At 45.9% G+C, this 19,756-nt stretch overlaps 1 protein-coding gene across 1 annotated transcript in view; it reads left to right on the top strand.

The window, feature by feature from the left end:
* ADAM12 (ADAM metallopeptidase domain 12) overlaps positions 1–19,756 on the top strand; it is a 175,481-nt gene that overhangs the window by 8,958 nt on the left and 146,767 nt on the right. Inside the window, exon 2 of the mRNA XM_063405105.1 lies at positions 7,673–7,806. Coding sequence (XP_063261175.1) covers positions 7,673–7,806 — 134 coding nt within the window. The remainder of the gene's footprint in view (positions 1–7,672; positions 7,807–19,756) is intronic.

The raw sequence follows: 19,756 nt of genomic DNA on the forward strand, positions 1-19,756 counted from the left end.
TTATAAACCCCAAATATTGAAAGCCGTGTTTTTAATGCTGTTCAGTTAATGGGGATCAGGGAATCTCCATTTCTCATCCTGGAGCTGCCTGGTGTGGGTCACTGGTGGTGCTGCAGAGCTCCATCTTTACAAACCCATCGAGATGCAGGCAGGATCTTTTCCCATTTGACGCCAAAAGAATAGAAAATTAAATTCAGAAATGCGTGGAGTCTTCTTGCTGCTGCCTCTCCTTAGGCTCATCAAAGAAATTTGCTGCTATTTCTCGTGTTTGAAAAAATTTAGTACACAAGTAGTAATTTTGCAGTGTGAAAGAAAGACAAAATTCAAGCTCAGGAAGATCCATGGAATTTGTTGCTTTCCAAGGGTTGCTTGTGCTTGAATGCCTGAGGTCTTGGGTTTGGGAATTTGGGAGAAGGGAGAAAACAAGTAAAACTTTGTGTTTAGTTTTTCCCTCAGTTTTTTGTGGCTTCTTTTCCAAGCAGGACATGAAAGGCCTAATTTTCCTGGGTTTTGCAGAGAGAATCAATGTACTGCTTAGAGGAGCAAAGGTTAGCTGGGAAAATAATTCATGATTTTGAATTAATATGCAAGAGACAAGAGTTTCACTTATGCACAGTCAAATCTTGCCCAGGTTTTTGTGCTTATAAATAAAGAAGGGCAGGGTCTGGTGCTGTGCTGCCTTTGGTGAAACTGTGGAAGTGCTGGAAGTGGGATAATTGGAAGCACCTTATCAATGTGGTGATTTTTCTCCTTTCCTTTGAGATGGTCTCAGCTGATGTCTGATGTAAAATTTAAACTGTTGATTCTTTGACCCTGTGCAAGTCACTGGCTGGCTGTGTTTAACCATTATGCACTGGAAACCTGGAACTGGTTTATTTTCTAGTATTTTTACATTTATTATGAGATATAATTATGGTTTGGATTTTTTTTTTGTATTAGTGCCCAGGGAAGTTGTGGATTCCCATCCCTGGAAGTGTCCAAGGCCAAGTTGGAGCAACCTGGGGCAGTGGAAGGTTCCCTGTCCATAGCAGGGATGGAATGGGATGAGCTTTATGGTCCCTTCCAACCCAAACCCTTCTGCAATTCTGTGATTTTATTAAGTACCAATTTGCTTTTCCTGTCTCAGATAGAACAGGCATCATTTTAGAAGGTGGTTTCAGCAAGGCCTGTGCCTGGATAATGTTTAACTTGGGTAATGTTTTGGCTTTTCCTGGAAGATGGGGTGAAACAGAGGACTGGAATCACACATCCCCAGGCCTTGGCCACATAATTGGAAAAATGACACTTTTTTTTTTGGCATGATATAATCTGCCCCCTAATGTTGACAATTTCCATTTAAAGCAAGTTGGTTTTTCTTTTCTTTTTGTTTTCCTTGATGGACAAGGGCTGGATGTGATCCTCTGTGCAATTCAATACTGGAATCCTATCTCACTTTATGTAGAGGCACTTTGTACTCCTGCCATCTATAAATATATCAGCACTGGCAAGATAAATACCAAGAGGCATGGAAAGCTAAGGAACAATCATGGGTCCTGTCACCTTTGGTTTTCTAGATTATGTAAAATAATTCTTTTAGTTCCCTTCTTGTAATTCAGTCTTTCCACTTCCCTGCTCTCCCTGGCAGCCTTTCCAAGCCACCAGCTCCAGGCTCAATTCATCTTTTGTGAGTGCAGGTGAGGAGAAATGTCCTCAACATTCCAGATGTGCTTCTCTCACCAGCTCTCAGGACTGACTCGGATCTCTGCTGTTCCCTGGAACCACCTCTTGTGGTGCAGCATTATCAGAGTTGTCCCCAAAGCCATGTGGGGTCATTGTGGTGTCACCTGCTTTGGAGAGCAATGGTTAGAGCAGAAATCTTGATGATCCCTGAGGGTACAGCCCTCTGGGTTTCAACCCCTGGCTCCAGCCTGCAAGATTTGGGTTCTGTGTAATATTCCTGTCCTTCTCTGTGCAGTCACATCCCACCTCTGAGCTCTGGATTTCAGGAGGACTCTTGAGTAAGGGTTGCTGATAAAAATCCTGACTGATCCTGATCTATTTTCTTACTGAACTGTGGTAAAACCCTTCCTTTGCCTGGTTGTGGCTGCTGTGTTTGTGGGGTTCTAACTCTTACCCTGTTCCACCCCTTCCTGCAGTTCCTAACTTCACCTCCATCTTGAAGGAGAAGTCTTGGTCCTCCCCTCTCAGTGTGCAAGCTTGGGAATTTTGGGTTAAAAAATTCCGGTTTGAGTTTGGAGGTGACAGAAGAATCATCCCAAGTGAGAGAAAAGCCCCTGGTGGGGGGATCTTTGCCATCTGATGGGCCCCAGGCAGCAGTGGAGGCTCGGGGATGCCTCAGGACGTGGCCACAACCCCAGTGGCAGTGGGTGAGGGAGGGCTGGGCTGGGCCAGGGTAAATCCCTTCCTCCATAGCCAGGGATGGCCCCTGGGTGCCACACACTGAGAACTCAGCTGAGGAAGATGAGGAAGATGAGAAGGGAAATGGATAAAGGATGTCCTTCCCGACTTCCATGGCAGTGCCTGTGCACAGAGCAGTGCCCTTAGCTGATTGCACTTTGAAGAAAGATTACTCTGTTCCATTGTTCTTGTCAATCCAAAGACTATTCCAGTGCTTCGGGTGTTTTGTTGCAGAGAAAAACGAGGACAGGCTGTGACTTAAAATTTTGAGCTGGTTTGTAGTAGGAAAGGTAACACAGGGATAATTTAATTTAATGTTTTTCTATTCTTTCACTTCTGTAATTTTCATAGCTCAGCAGTAAGTGCAGGGGGGCACATGAGGGGTGTTTGGGGACAGTGTAAGGAGACAGAGCTGCAGTCTGGGATGGAAATGGACATCCCACAGCATCACTGGGACCTGGGCTGGGCTTTTGTGAGGCTCTGGGGCTGCATTAGTCCTTGAGTATCTCATGACTGATGGATGCTGGAGCCTCTCTCCTGTGAGGACAGGCTGGGAGAGCTGGGGCTGTTCAGCCTGGGGAAAAGAAGGTTCTGGGGAGAGCTCAGAGCCCCTTCCAGGGCCTAAAGGGGCTCCAGGAGAGCTGGAGAGGGACTGGGGACAAGGGATGGAGGGACAGGACACAGGGAATGGCTTTAGCTGGAAGTGGGGAGATTTAAATGGGATTTTGGAGAAGAAATTATTTGCTATGAGGGTGGAGAGGAGCTGGGATAGAATTCCCAGAGCAGCTGTTGCTGCCCCTGGATCCGTGGCAGTGCCCAAGGCCAGGCTGGACACTGGGGCTGGAGCAGCCTGGGGCAGTGGGAGGTGTCCCTGCCATGGCAGGGGTGGAATGGGATGATTTGTGTCCCTTCCCAGCCAAACCACTGCGGGATTCTCTGAACCCTGTTATTCTGTGTGTCCCTGTTCCTGTGTGGGACAAGAACGGGGCCATCCACGGCGGGAAGGGAGCTCAGCACCACAGCTGATGTTCCTGTGGATGTGTGTGAGAGGTGGATGTTGGTTATAAACCAGCCAGGTTTATATGCCCTGCTCTGTGCTCAGGGGCACAGCAGCCCTGGCAGGAGTGGGATGTGTTCTATTCTCCTTCCACTTAATCCCAATTTATCCAGAGCTACTCAGCATCGGGCACGTCCCCCTCTTTGTTTGTCATGAGGACAGATAAATCGCCCTGCCTCACTAAAAGCTCATTAATTTCATGAAAATGCAAATTTGGGGAGTGTCTGGGTTTTTTCAGGAGGCAGTGGCCGCTAAGCAAAGATGTCACATCACATGCTCGGAGTTTATTTTGCACAGAGCTTGGAGGAGCTGAAATAAAAAAGCAAAAAGATGAAAACCATTCTTAACTTCTTTGCCAACAAGCCCTTGTATGATAGTTTGCAAAGTAGAAAAGTTGTAGAAGTACCTGGCAGATGAAAAATATTTAAGCCACACAAAAGTCACTGACAGGTAACATCTACTCATCTCACTATTTGTACAAAGTAGCTTTTATATTACTGGGGGGGAAAAAAGAATAAAGAGCTCTGCATCAGCTTGTGGGCTGCTTGTGGATCAAAAGCATTACCTTCAGTGCAGGCTGAAAATAGAAAACAGACACAACTGTGAAGGTTTTCATGTGAAAAAGTGGGAGATGAGCTTGCGTCAGGAAGACTGGACAGAATTTCACTGAAATGGAAAATAAGTAGGTGAGTAAGTAGGTGCATGTGACACAAAAGATAGGAAACCTGGGTCTAATATAACTTTCTGGTATTGCAGATGGCCTGATTTTCTTCTCCTCTCACGACACATTACCGAAATTTCAATTCTCTGATTTCAATTATTACCCTATTTATACTGCTGTAGTACCAAGAGTCCCCGTAGAGAAGAGGCCTCATTATTAATGGAACACAAACAACTCTAATGGTTCAGCTTCAAAGAAATCCTCCGGAAAATGGGGAAGGGAGATGCGAGAGTGGCAGAGAGGAAATACCAGCACGTCTGAGTGCGTGAGGAGCTGCAGCCCTGGGAGCTGGGGCTGTTTGGGGTGATGGGAACCCTTCCCAGCACAGCTCTGCAGCCCATCCCACCTGGGAACCCCGGGATGCTCCTCAGGAGGGCTGGGCTGGGCTCAGAGAGGGGGTCCCAGCAGTGCCTTGGAGGGCTGAGCTGGAGCAGAGGCTGGACAGAGCTGGAAAAGAAAGCAGGGATTTATTGAAAGGACTTTAAGGATACACCTTGGGCAGGACAAGAGCCTGGCCAGGGCTGCACCCAAGGTGGACCTAAAATGGTCACAAAATGGACAAACGGTCACCAGGTCTCACATTTTGATAAGTTTTGGTCCATTTCCATATTGGGGTTTAATTATCCAATTCCAGCTCCAGGCTGTGAGGTCCCATCCCTCTTGTTCCTCCCTCCAGCCACCCTTGTTTTGCTTTGGGGCTGAAAACTTGTACCCGTTGTCCTTGGTCCTCAGCAGGAGAAGGATTTGTTTTGTGTCCCTGCTGTGTGCAGAGCTGAGTGACCCTGACTGTGAGCTCAGAGCTGCACCCTGGGCAGCACAGAATCTGAAATATGTGAAACCTAAACCTTAGGGCATCAGCAGAACCACCAGCACAAAGCTGGGGGTGTTTTGTTCAGGTGTTGTGCAGGGGATGGTGTAAAGTGTCCCTGGCTGGGATAAATCCCTCGGTGTCCCCAGCTGAGCTGAGGGTGTGAGGGGCAAAGGCTCTCCAAGGTTGCCAGGAACTATCCAACCTTTGTACCCACCTGGGTTTATCCCATTTTTTCCAAGTTTCCTGCGCTATTCCTGTTTTAGTTTTTTGGCCTGACTCCCTCCTTGCATTTTTTGTGGGTTTTTTGTCCCTCCTGTTTTAGACTATTCCTCTCCCATGTCTGTACCATTGCCTCTCCTACTCAAGATAAGTGTGTGTTGCTCTTCCCTGGCTATGATCCCTTATTTTCTTCCCCATGTCCTTCAGAGCTTTGTAATCAGGCTGCAGAAACCTATTTAAAGGATTTACCTATTTATCTTCCCCATACTTTTTTTTTTTGAGTTTAAAGACTGGGTTAGAGTTTATTTATCACCTGTACAGATTTCTTTATTTTGCAGTCTTTCAGAAATATACCCAGTCCATAAATATAATGAAATTTCATGAGAAAAACATTATTTGATATACAAAAGACACCGTACTGTGCTTATATCACACTGAGGGCAGCTGGGAGTTAAGCAAGTGCACAATACATGTGCCCAAATTCTCTCCAGAATGAGGCCCAAAATTGGGCTGCAGTGCTTCCTCTGCCTTCTGCAGGAAGCTGTGATTTTTATCACACCCAATAATTTAAATAAAAACATTCAGATAAGCAGCCAAGTATCTGGCTCAGGGAAAGCAACTAGACAGAAATTGATCTTGTGTTTTATAAATGCTGTGGCTTCAGAAGAGTTTGCAAACCCTGAAGCTTGTCTGCTTTGTTTCCCCCCAAATAAATTATCTTTTCCAATAAAGATATAACTGCTGCCTATAAACCTGTCTTGATGTCTGTCTCCAGACTATCAACACTTCTGCACAATGAGCGTTTTCAGCAGATAAATAAGCACGTGTGGAGGATTAAATTTGCTCATTGTAACCTTGCTTTGCTGTGCACCACCAGCATCACTTCATTGGGATGGAAGAGACGTAGGAGTGGCAAAACTGAACTGCCCTTTGTGTGGATTTTCCTCCTTTTTCCCATTGTGTTTTTATAGCTGCTGCACCTCCAGACCAGGCTGTCTGTTTAGGGAATGACACATCCTTGCACAAATGCTGATCCCCTCCTTTTTTCTGCTGTTTTGGGTAATGCTGTGAAGTTGATGCTTTGCAGAGTGATCAGGGGAGGCAGGAGGAGGAGCAGCAGAGGGACTTTGATGTTTCCTGATATCACCATGGCAGCCCCGTGGTGCTGGACTACGTGGGAGCCGTGCAGACAATGCAGCCAAGGGAGGATGAGGATCCTCCAGGGGCTTCTGGAAACTCAGATCTCGTGACACTTCCAGAATGCAGATCCCACCAAATAACAGAAGGGCCTGAGTCATTTAATTGGTGTGGTTGAGATTGCTCTAGTGAGCCAAGGAGAAAGGAGAGTGGGGCTGGAGCCAAACTTTTCTCTTTTTGCTGAGATATGCTCCATAAATTGCTGTTCTGAGCAGGGAGCTTCCTGCCTGATAATGGAATAAAGGGCTGGAGGTTGTGTCTAGACCCTCCCAGGCTGATGAGATGGTGTCTCATGTGCCTCCCCAGGGGAGAACCAAACCTTGGGCCAGGTTTGGATCATCTCTTCCAAGGGCTGACACCGTGTCCTGCCAGCCCTCTGTCACCTGGGCTGCATTAAAGGATGTAAGAACTCTGTAGAACAACTTTCCTCTCTCCAATGTATTGTTATCTTTTTCTCTTGTGAGTTGTTTTCTTGGTGTTTTGTTTTTTGTGGTTGTTTTAGGTAAAGTGTTGTATTTTTAAAAGCATGTTGAGAAACACCAGACTCTATTTCTGCTCACATTGGCTTAGCCATAATGACAGCACAGATGTTTTACAGCTAATTCTAACAGTGACTAAATGGGGGTAATTCTGCTCAGAGCATGACTCTCCATCCTCTGAGAGCATTAGGTGAGCACAGAGAGTGTGGCAAACCCCACCAGAGTTTTGACTATCCTGTGGCACCTGGAAGCCATCCCTGTCTTCTCTTTGATTTATTCTCCATTATTTTTCCAGTCCTTGTCCTGTGTTATTGGTTTTAGGGCTCTGCCTTGACAGGCACAATGCCATTAATATGCTCAGGGAGAGGAAAAACACTTGATAAATGCTGCATGCAAACAGCTTCTTGACCTGGTGCTATGAATTGAAGCCATTTGCCTGTGTAGGAGTAGAATGTTATTTCAATGAGAGTTTATATTCTCTTTCTCTTCCAGACCTTTTTTCCCCCACTAATGAGGCTGTGCATCCTCCACGATGATATCCTTGCCTCCTGATATCTCTATTCTTAATGTGCAGCCTTTATCTTCTGCTGCCACCATCTAATCCCCCTCCAGCTCTCCCCCCAACCCCAGCCCTCTCTGAAATTTGTGCAGGTTTTGACACAGTGGTTTCATGTTTAATCCTTCTCCTGAATTATTTCCTTTTCAAATGTGCTGCCAAGTCCCTTCAATAACAAGGTTCACGTGTCAGATGCTCTTCCCAGCTAACCTGAAGTGCTTCTCCCTGTCCTTAGGTGAGGATGTGGAGAGCAGAGTGGAGCCCCCGAGGCTGCAGATGTCAAAGGACCAGCCCAAAGATTATGAGATAACAATTCCCTTCCTTTTGAATGGAGAGCAGTGGACACCAGTGAATGGCATTTATTCAAAGGTTAGTCTTCCTTTTGCCTATTTGTTTGTTCTGAGGTGCGTAACAATTTAAAGGCTGCGGGGAGAACTCAATGCACTTCCATCCTACAGGTTACAAGAGTGTTTTTATATTGTTGTTGCCACATATCTCAAATTGTTGCTTATTTAATTTAAGAAATGGATGACGCTTTTGGTTGAAATTAATACCTTTTCCTGCAGAGATGCATTCTTCTTTCTGATGGCAGAAATGAAAGTTTAAAGTGAAATAATCATAATTGCATTGCTTGAGATCCTATCATGCAGCAGCAAAACCAAAACTGAGGGAGGGGCAAGCACACCAAACAGGTTTGTTTGAGTGAATACACTGACAGCAAGGAGTTCAGGGAGCAGTGTAAATCATGTTGCTGTGCCTGAGGCATTGTCTGGACTTATTTCTCCCATGGGATCCCCAAATTCCATCCCCTGTGCTGTGCTGGGGTGAGGGATGATCCCCCCTTCTCTGCATTCCCTTTGCCTAACAAGGGAAGGAGCTGCCTCTGAGCAAGCACAAATTGTTTCCCCCTCCTGACAGCCCCTGATAAGCTTTCCTCCTTTTCTCCTCTCAGGCATTTGTGAACAATGTAGGAAGCTGCTTTTAGGAGAAAAAGGCTGGATTTTGTCTCCTCCTTGAAGACAGTTTGTTGTTTATTATCACCAAACATATCATGGGAGTCTCTTACCCAACCTTTTAATTCAAGTCCACTTTGATTCCAACTCACTTTTTATGTCGTTCTTTTAATTGTCTGAATGAGGAGGGGGAAAAGTAAAGTTTCTAAATAGTTAAAAAAAAAAAAGGAGGGAGGAAAAAAAAAACCAAGCAAAACCCACAAAAACCATGCAAAAAAAGCCCAGAGAGGCAATTAGAAACAGCTTTCCTTGCTGGATTGGGAAAGTTCCATGGAGAAATCCTGCCTGACTGCTGCCACTGCTTGCAGGACATGGCTCTGGATCACGCTGCTGATTGACACAAGTAGGTGTGAAAAGATATTTCCAAACAAGGGCTCTGACTGTCAAAAAAAGCTCGTCTGGATTAATTTTTTTCCTTCTTTTCCTCTGTCCCTTCCTAACTGGGAAAGAGGGGCCAGGCCCAATTCTGAAGCTGTGCAGTGATGAAGGGGATGTCGGAGTGGGTGTAGAATGGCTTATCTCAGAGAGATAACACAGATGGCTTGGTCCTACATGTATGTGCAACTCTATTTTTAGATCATTTAATTAGAAACAGGCGTTCTCCATATAGAGAGAGGCCTTTTAGCTACTCACTGGAGCTCTCTGGGAGAGTTACAACTGAGTATCTTTCTGTGAGTAATGATAATGTGATTTATATCGTTAATTTGTTTCCCAGAATTACTTTCAGTTTAAGATGAACACTAGAAAAAGATTTGTGGCTTGGTAGAAAGATCCACGTGCTGTATCAGCACTTTTTTTTCCCCTTTGAATACTTCTTTTCCATGGCAACTTATAAATTAAATACACAAAAGTGCACATCAGGCTGGGGGAAGAACAACAGCTTCAGTGGTGGAGGAGAAGAGTAATGAATAGCTTGTCACATAAATATTGATCAAAAGCACAAAAGTTAAATACTGCTGTATTTGATGGCTAAATGGGATCCATTGTTCTTCAACTCATTTCAAAGTGTTCCTCTGTTTTATTTTAATCGTATATGAAGTCAAAAAAAAGTATGTACTTGTAAGAGGGGAATGGTATTGCAATAGGATATATGGTAAAATAAATAATGGAGTGGCTGTAAAAATGCCAAGGGATTAAAGTTATTTGTGTACAGATAATTGCTTGGCAATGATGGCCCCATTCCCCAATCCTTTAACTGTAAATACTCCTGCTTAACAATTAGTCCCTGGGAAAGCACACTCATCATTTAGTGCAGCCTTCTCTCCCATCCTGGAGATAAAACTGTCCTTTTATTTACCCCAGGAGTCCCGCAGTTGGAATCTCTCACTTGGAATCTGTCAGGAATGATTATTAAGCTAATGACTTTCTGGTTGAGGGCTGACTGCACTGTGCAAAAAATGTGAGATAATTCTCACTGTCTAATGGCACAAACACACAGAACTGATCAGCAGCAGCGAGGAAATTCCTTTTACTGAGGGGAAAAAATAAGAAAAATTGCTTACCTCTAACCAGATTTTACTGTAGTACACTTGGGATGTGCTTTTTCAAGGACATACCATGATTTAGCTGCTTCTTATGAAAGTCTGTCAGAGGCAAACCCCAATTTTAAATTCAGACATGTAATTAAATTACTTTTAAAGAATTTGGGGTTTTCTAAGTGTAGATTAAGTGTTTTGTGTCTGGAGAGAACTGACAATTTACTGGGCAGATCAATTTTTCTCTTCACCTTTCCCAACTCGAGTCCAAGCTCTATGAAACCAAGGCCAGGATTCCATGGTGGCATCATTCCAGAAATGCTGCTGCTTTTTCCTGTTTAGAAGATGCCCGTGCTGGTGCCAATGCCTTTTGTAGAACCATGGAATCTTTAGGCTGGAAAATGCCCCCAAGTGCAGCCTTTGGGCACCACCTTATCAATTAAAGCACAGCACTGAGTGCCACATTCCATCATTTCAGCAGGACTTCCAGGGATGGAGACTCCAGCACTGCCCTGGGCAAGTCTGATCCAATTCTTATCCATTCTTGTTGTGAATTTTTTTTTCCTAATATCCAACCTGAGCACAACTTGGAGCCTTTTCCCTTTGTCCTATCAGCATCCTGGATAGGGAAGAACATTTAAAAAATAAAATATAGATACTTAAGAGAAGCTATTGTGGAAATACCTCAATGTTTTTACAACCACATGATGCTGTTTGTTTGGTTGGGGTTATTAACATTTTTCCTGGCATCTTTCTTTTTTTTTTAATTCAGGAAATGTATCATTTTCAGTGGGAATATTTTACTGGTACCTAGTTAAATTCTTTTATTAACTGGATAAAATATTCAGCTGCCAATCCAGGCTGCCAAAATTAGTGGCTGCTATTTTGGGGGTCCAGTTGCTGCAGCTCGGGGCTGCTGAGGGGAAAATTCTACATTTGTGGCCGTGTGGGATCAGGCCCCTGGAGGGTCGTGCAGCATCACCCTGTGCTTCAAACAATGGCTGCCCGTGCTCCCTGCAGATGTGATTTCCTCCTTGCCCGAAATTGTGTGTGCATTGCAGCATGTGTTGATAGGTCATTATACATTAGAGCTCCAGTTGTCCTTCCACTTCTCTTTTTTCATCTGCTCAGCACTTTGCGTTCCGTGCTGATTGCCGCCCCCACCTCAGTGCTTGCTTTAAACACACCAGGGTTGGGCTCTATTTTTCTTAGATATTTCTAAGGTTTGAGCGAAATAGTTTCATTTTATATTGTTTAAGTGCAGCAAAAAGCCCCTTTCCCCCCCCCACATATTTCCAGCTGAATATTCTTTTCTTCCAAACTTGGCTTGCGATTCCCGAATCAAGCCAAGTTTGATGAGAGCTTGGGTAAGTGATGTTTTAGTACACAGAACACTTTAGGGAAGATTTTTTTTGAAGACCATCTGTTTGGCTTCAGCTTTTATCCTCACACCCTGTTAGGGACACAGAGGGCTTGGTGTGTGCCAGATCCCTGCAGCACAGGAGCTCCGGGTCAGGTACTATCAGTGGTGTTATTCCGGAGCCTGCAGCACATCCCTCCTCTTGGGGAGACCAGAGCCAGGCAGGAAATGTTTCACGTTGGCATTGAGGGGATTTTGGCTCCATTTCTGGGCTTTAAAGTGGGGAGATGCTGCCTGGCAGGGCGGGCATGGAACAGCTGGGATGCTGGGGGGATCCCAGGGTGACACTCGTGTTCCCAGGGGACACAGATCGGTGCAGGTGGCTTTGCACCCAGGGTTTGGCCCAGACTCCAAAAGGCATGAAGTTCTTGAGAAATGGGAGCTATTTAGTGAGGATTTGGTGTGATCAGCCATGCAGGTAAACACGGAGAGCTCAGGGTGTGGCACCAGGCACTCAGCTTTTCTCTGCCCTTGTCTGTAGGACCTGTAATGGCACTGCTGGCACCTGCAAGAACTCCAAGAGGATCAGGACCAAGTGCTTTGAATGATTTAATCCTCTCAATTTTCCAAAAGCCCATGGACAAGTTAGGTGCAGAGTTCCTTAGTGGGGGGGTATTTTGCACATTTTGATGTGTATGGATCTTCTTTTGTAATCCTGATCTCTGCACCTGTCCAAGTGCAATATTTACCTGTGTGTGCTCCAGTCAGGATACAGCTGCCATTCATAAAAATAAATTATAATGCAGCTGAACCTGGGCAGGTAGTTTAGGACCTGCAGCCTGGAGCTGCGTGTGGTTCCTAAAAATCCATATGAGAAGCCTGGAAAACCCCGAGATGCTTGAATGTGATTGGAGTTTGCAAGTTGCCAGCCCAGGTTGCTTTCAAAAAAATGGAATTTCAAACAGGGAATTTGAGTTTTGATGTTAAATTTGGGGGATGTGTAAATCAGTGAGCAAGTTTTGCTGTTTGACTTCTTTAAAATAATTAACTGTAGGAAAGTAGCTGCACACAATTTTACCTGTCACTGGGTTAGACCCTTAATCCACCTGGATCACTGTGAGCCCCAAAGGACTCTGAAAATATTGTCACTGACTTTAATATACAAAAATAGATTGGAAAATCCACCTCTCCTCCACCTTGCAGGGAGTGAGATCTCCTGTTCTGGGCTTCCCACACCCCAAGAGGTTGGGGTTGTGTTGGAGTTAGAGACACAGAGGAGAAGAAAGGTGCCCATGGTGGGCAGAGAGGAGAGCAAGACCTGCAGGACATTTCCAGCTCTCACTCCAACACCGGTGACTTCTAAATCCAAACAAATCAGGAATTCTTCTCCCCTTTGGGGAGGGGGCAGTGGATTCAGGGAACAGTAACACTGCTTTGCCAAGCTGAACTTTTCAAGGCCAGATTCTGAGCTGGTGTGAATCTGTTTCCTTCCTTTGCCTGGGCTGGAATAAATCAGGGTTGCAAATTGAAATCTTAAAGAAGGGCTTAAAAAAAAAGGGAGAAAGAAAGATGAGAAGGCAGAGTTCCTTTTTTTGTAACAACACTCTTTTTTTCTTTCCTGGTGTTATGTTATGCTTTGAATATAAACTCCAGCAATGAAATGCGAAGATAAAGATGAAAGCCAGCTATAAAATATATATTTAGACCATATTTCTTCTGGTTTTTAAGTGTACACTTGTCACAGCCCTAGGATTGTGCATGTGAAGTGGCAGAGGATTACCATTTCCTGCTGCTTAGCATGCACTGCATCTCCCTTGGCTCCTGAAGCAGCTTTTGCATCCCTGCCTGCCCCACTCCTAACTATTGTGCCATGGATTGTGTTCAGGAGCAAACATCAGAATCCTGATTATTTGTGTGGAATTCTGGGCACTGATTATGTGCATCTCAATGTGAAATTCTCTGCTGTCTATAAAAGTATCATCAGCTGTGACAGTTGTTGGTTATCTTTATGATTCTCCAGATTTATCACATCTGTTGGGTGTTACACTGATGCTTTTCACCTTTTCTGGCACTTTTTTATGCCTTCACTCTAAGGCCCTAGTTCAACAGCTACTAAAAGGGGAAAATATTTTTTGCCATTGAGACAAAATACCATTGGCAGGAAGAGGAGATAACTTTAAATTTGTTAAAAAGCCACCGTAATAATGCTGGAGGTTCAAGAGCACATTGGGAGCTGCAAACTGGCAGAAGGGGCACAGGCAGTCATAGCCAGGGTCTCATCCAGAGTTTTGGTCTCCACACCAGTTTCAGTTTTATTAGGAACTTCTTGGGGCATCACAGAGACTCACAGAATCCTGGAATGGTTTGGGTTGGAAAAGACCCTAAAGTTTGTCTTATTCTTCCCCCTGCCATGGGCAGGGACACTTCCCACTGTCCCAGGCTGCTCCAAGCCCCGTCCAGCCTGGCTTTGGACACTTGCAGGGATCCAGGGACAGCCACAGCTGCTCTGGGCACCCTGTGCCTCGCCAGCTCCCTCCCAGGACAGGTCTCTGTGCTGGATCCCCTTTCCCCTCTTTGCTGCACCTCTGTGTGACTCTCGCAGGGTCTGATGCACAGTTGAGGGGCTCACTCTGGCAGATAATTAACTTAGAGCTCACTGTTTTCAAGAGCAAACCCATTCAAGTTTATTTCATAACTGGCACAGCCTTCGTGCAAGTGATAATTGTTTATATTCCCTTCAACTGAGCCTCCTGCTGTTCCTTTTCATTCGAAATAATTACCAAAGTTTAGACTTGCAGACAATTGTATTAAGGGGAATCATACAGTGCTGCTTAAACAAGGCTTTGAAGGCTGAGAGGACAGCTTTCATAGCTCTTTTACATGGTTGTTTTACATATCTTGAGAGAGAGAGGCATAACCAGAATTTATAGTGCTCTCCATATTTTTTATGACTCATGAGCATCGACTATAAGAGGCAGAGCTGTGCTCTCTGCACAGGCTGTGTCATCAGCTGGGAATGCAGCTTGGCACAGGCAGAGGAACAGCACTAATCCTCCACAGCCTTCCCTGGGAGATCCTCTCCTTGAGCCTTTAATTAATAACCTGGAAGTCATTAATTTAATAGCCTGGTAAACAATCTGATATTCCTTTTGCTTTTCCTTATAGCCGTACTCCTGCCTTGTAGGGCCACTCTGAGGAGTAATTAGTGCAAATACGCTCTATTAGTTAATAACTCTTCTGTGTTTGTTTAATTTGGAAGCAGCGTAAGTTTTGCATGGACACAATCAGGGAAGGGAGCGGGGCACCTCCTCTGGCAGGAGGGAATTTCTGTGTCCCACCGAGCCAAAGCAGCTCCAAGCCACCCCTCTCACCTCACCTCCTCCAAGAGGAGGAGAACGTGTTCCCTTCCTGCCGTCCAGCCTCGTTTAACCACTTGATCCATCTGATAATTTAATTCATGACACTTTTTTAGAGATGTCGGTAGGTGTGTCCTGGTTCCAGGGACTTGCTGGAGCTCACACAGCAAAGAAATTCCTGGAGCTGGGACCACCAATAAAAACTTCGCGTTGGTGATTGAGTGGGGAAAATCCTTTTCTCTGACTCAGTGCCCTGGTTCCAGCTAGATACACGGGGATTCATTTCCTGCCTGAGTCGCTCGGGCATACTGGGAAGTGTTAAGCAACTGGGATTGATCCCAGAAAAGAATCCATTTCATTTTTAGCTTAAGTGATGCAGCGTGTGAAGTTTGCAGGGCTCTGTGTGCGCGGTCGTGCCCAGCTGTGGTTGGAAGTGCTGGGTGTTGGAAGGAACAGAAAATGGAGAGTTTTGTGTGAAGAACCCAGCAGACACCTCCTGCTCTCCGTGGGGGTTTCCACAGGGTGAAATTCCCCTTCATGAGCTTGTATCACGCTGGGCTGCTGGAGGAATTCTGTCATACTTGGCCAGGGGAGATCACCAGTGATATCATGGGGGAGCTCTGCCTCCCAGTACCAGCCCTCGTGGCCAGGGGCTCTGCGGAGGGTTTGCTTGGGACCCTCCAGCTATGAGGTAGTGTCTCAGATCCGAGCTCCAGCAATCCTTCAAAAGCTGCTGGGGCTGAAGCAATCCACTTTAACTTGAGTTTTCAGGCTGGTATTTAAAAAAAAAAAACGCCAGAAAACCCGCAAACAAACAAATCCTGCTTTCTGCAATAAAATGGGGGGAAAATATTTTGATTTTAACGATGCAGTTCATGTTAGCGAGCCTTTAATGTGGGATTAAAATCTAAACCCAAGTTCCTGCTTTATGCTGGGTTTGTAAAGTGCTTGTACTGAGGCATTTTCATATTGAATTAATTTAGCTTATACTTGGCTATTTCACGTCTCTTGCAACAGATCTTGCGAGTGTAAGGTATGAATTTTGGTGTTGGATTAAAAGAATGCTTTGCTTTCCAGCTCTGAGCATGTGATCTTTTTTCTTTTTTTTTTTAAAGGCAGGAGGAGGATCTCCCTTGTTCTTAATTCCTCCTGTGAGTGGCTTGGGTCAGACTGAACCCTAGACTAGAGCAGGCTCTCCCACCAAACACCCCTGGTACCTGGAATGTGCAGCTCCTGTCCTTTGTGGACTTGTAACAGCAGCAAAACCTTGGGCTTTTCCAAGGACTGAAATCCTCTGAGCAGGGGAAACCATGAGCTGCTGACGTATTTTGTGATGAAGACCCTTATTTCAGAAAGCCACAGTAAATCAAGTTGTTCTCAGTGTGTATTTTAGGGGAGTGACGAGGTAAATGGAGCTGGTCAATCCACTGAGTCCTACAGCAAACAAGCCCAATGCCTTTGCTGTTGAATTATAATTCCATTTCAGTACGATTTACACGAGCCCCAGTTGATTTGCCTCTTCTGGAAGAATATTTCTCATTTTTCAGAATTGTAATGAGGAGTCGTAGAGGTTATATGCAGTGTAAAGCCCGATAAAAAAATAATTAGGATTGATAATAAGGCTTTTTAAAATGCAGCAGGGATATCTTGACAATAAAAGGCTTTCAAGGTGTTGGTATTTTTCTAGAAACAAAATGACTGCCAAAAACTCTGCCAGCTGCTTTCAACGAGCTTGTGTAGATGAGGTACATTTTATCTGTGTCATTTTCATACTGCAGCACAAAGTTTGTGTTCAGTTTTCATCTGGTGTGTCCCACTTGTGTGGTGTCTTTGCTCAAGGACACAGTTCTAAAGCAGAATGGAGCTTCTGGAGCTGGATATTGCCATTTCCAGCCCCGCAGAGATGGGGGGGCTTGGAGAGGCTGGGGGTGAAATCATTGGGAGATGCATTTGCACTGAGTATTGTCTGTGTGCTGGGGCTGCTGCCAGAGCCTGCAGGGCTGTCCTGGATTGATCAGGGGTGTGCTGGGGGTGATTCTGCCCAGTGTCCCCATAACCCTGCAGGTGACAATGCTGGGGCTGTTTCTGCCCGGTGTCCCCATAACCCTGCAGGTGACAATGCTGGGGCTGTTTCTGCCCGGTGTCCCCATAACCCTGCAGGTGACAATGCTGGGGCTGTTTCTGCCCGGTGTCCCCATAACCCTGCAGGTGACAATGTGCTGGGGGTGATTCTGCCCAGTGTCCCCATAACCCTGCAGGTGACAATGCTGGGGCTGTTTCTGCCCACTGTCCCCATAACCCTGCAGGTGACAATGCTGGGGCTGTTTCTGCCCGGTGTCCCCGTAACCCTGCAGGTGACAATGCTGGGGCTGTTTCTGCCCAGTGTCCCCATAACCCTGCAGGTGACAGTGTGCTGGGGGTGATTCTGCCCAGTGTCCCCATAACCCTGCAGGTGACAATGTGCTGGGGGTGATTCTGCCCGGTGTCCCCACAGCCCTGCAGGTGACAATGCTGGGGCTGTTTCTGCCTGGTGTCCCCATAACCCTGCAGGTGACAATGCTGGGGCTGTTTCTGCCCGGTGTCCCCACAGCCCTGCAGGTGGCCCTGCCTGCTCTGAGGGGTGTTTGCGATGCTCCTGTGGCTCTGTCACTGCAGCCAGGGAGGTCCTGTCCCTCCCGTTTCACACCGGGATGTCTCCAGTGTCTCCAGCTCTGTTCAGATCCCGGTTCCTCCGTGCCCTGCCCAGTTCCAAGATGTGGATGTGTTGTTTCCTCTGGAGCTGCAGTCACGCTCAGGAAATGAGGAGCTCCTCAGTCCTGCCCTGTTCTCTGCCCCTGCCGTGTCTCCTGCCTTAGATCAGCTTTGTTTGGCTTCTGCTGCGTGACCTTGTTTCCCCCTTCCTCTCCTGGCCCTCTCCTCCACCAGGGTGGGTCCTTGGCAGGGTTCATCTCCTTGTTTGTTCCTTCTCTCTCCGCTGACCACATCCTTTGAGGAGCATTCCCTGCATAAAAATGGTCTTTTCGGGGTGAACCTGCCAAGCCCTTCCCAGAGTGATTCCTGGAATCACAGACTGCTTTGGGCTGGAAGGGATCTTAAAGCTCATCTCATTCCACCCCCTGCCGTGGGCAGGGACACCTCCCACTGTCCAAGGCTGCTCCAACCTGGCAGCCTGAACTCTTCTAGGAATGGGGAAGCCACAGCTCTGCCTCCTCCTGAGGTGGCAGCATTTTGCACTCTGAGTTAAAACATTTTCTTCTGATATTTAGAAGAATTTTATTACCTGTGTTCACCTCAATGAGCACACGAACAAGGATTTTTAGCCAAAGCTGCTGCCTGGGGACGGAAGGGTCAGATCTTCTCTGGGATGCCCAACTTTTGTTGATTTTTTTTGGTGGATGTTATTTTCTGGCACTGTTCATCCCTGGGCATGGCAGGCTCCTCTGGGCAGCAGTCCTGGATGCAATCCCACTCCGGTGTCTCCCATTCTTTACTTCAGCTTCACCCACTCCCTCCTCCCTGCCTCGATGTTTCCCTGTCAGGTACAGCCTGTCCTGGGACAGAAACGCTGCTGGCCAGGGGCAGGGAGACAAAAGCTCTGAGATGTGAGAACTGGGACAGCCAAGAGCCTCCCTGCCCCAAAAAAGGGCCCTTGCCCTGGCAGGGCTGAACCTGCCTTGCAGAGGAGGTTCTGGACACGGATCTGCTGCAGGAAAAGTCAACAAGAGGAATTTTGTCCTCAAAGCGACTCCAAACCGTGTTAGCATTGCCCACTCCCTCCAGGAGAAAGAGTGGGATCCCTATATTCAGTGTATCCAACAGAAACTGCCTCTCTCTTGGTTTCAACAGACACAAACGCTGTTGAAACCAGACTTTTTTTGGCATTTACTGGCATTACTAAGAAAGAGCTGGCCAGGAGAGCTGGCAGAAGGAGATGAGTTGGAGAAGCTTTAAAGATTTTTTTTTTCCTATAAAATGAATATCCAGAAGCTGTGTAAATGTATTTTTTTCAGTTTGAAGAGTGTATAGAAAGACAACATAGACATTTCTGACTGAAATACCATCTTAAGCTGGCTGTGCCCTCCAAATTCTCTTCCCTCAATTAAAAAGATGGGGAAAAAATAACAAGAAAAGACAAAACAAAACAACACCTCAGGAAATCCCTAGAATGTTTATTCAGGAACAGAGCAGCCTGTTACAATCATTAGCTTGCAAAGGTATTTCTGTTATAGTCGGAGGGCAAAGTGAATTTTAACCTTTTGTTGCCAAGAGATGTCATGTTTTTAGTGGAGGAGCTGTTGAGGTGTGTGAATGAGTGAGTGACATCTGGAAAAACCCCAACCAAAGCCCCAAAGCACACCCTGCAGAGAGAAACTAAAATCAATTTCAGTGCCCACAGTTAAGCATAAAGTACTACATTTCATGCTTTATTGAGTTTCTATTTATTACTTAATTTCTGGTTCTAAATGGCTTCAATTGAAACAGAAAGATATTTCAAAATATTGGGCTCCCTTTTTCCTTCTGAGCTCAGCGTGGAATTGCCAGCTGCTACGGGGTTTTGATGATAAAGGGAAAAAAGGGCTGGATTGGTTTAAAATGTGATCTGTGGGAGTCCTCCAGAGCAGAGAGGATCTTTCCCAGGAACCCCAGAGGAGGGAGAAAAGAAAGGAAAATGCAGCTCCAGGGAGACCCAGGGTCAGGAGCCTGGGAACACTGCTGCTCACAGGGGCAGGTTTAGGAAATGGATGGACACAGTTGGGATTTTGAAGATGGAAACCTGAATTATTTGCTTTGTGCTCTCAAACATCTCCTCTTTTATTGTCCTGTCCTTTCCCATCTCTAAAATGGGAATTAACCCAGGCATTGGGGCATCAGTTTGATTTTTGTAATGTCCTTTTCAGACTAAAAGTGTCATTTGTGTTCCTGCTCTGGCTGTGCAGCCTTTAGGAGCCAGGAATTTGCAGTTCTGGGGGAAAGAAAGATGTCTTGCACGTGTGGGAAAATCCCATATGTGTGGTTTGAACAAGGGAACAGATATTTTCAAGATTTTAGGTCTCAAGGAATGAAAGAGGAGGAGTGGTTGCCATGCTGAGCATGAGGATTGTCACTGTTGCAGAC

This window comes from Prinia subflava, chromosome 9 (genome assembly GCF_021018805.1).
Source record: "Prinia subflava isolate CZ2003 ecotype Zambia chromosome 9, Cam_Psub_1.2, whole genome shotgun sequence".
Taxonomy (NCBI): domain Eukaryota; kingdom Metazoa; phylum Chordata; class Aves; order Passeriformes; family Cisticolidae; genus Prinia; species Prinia subflava.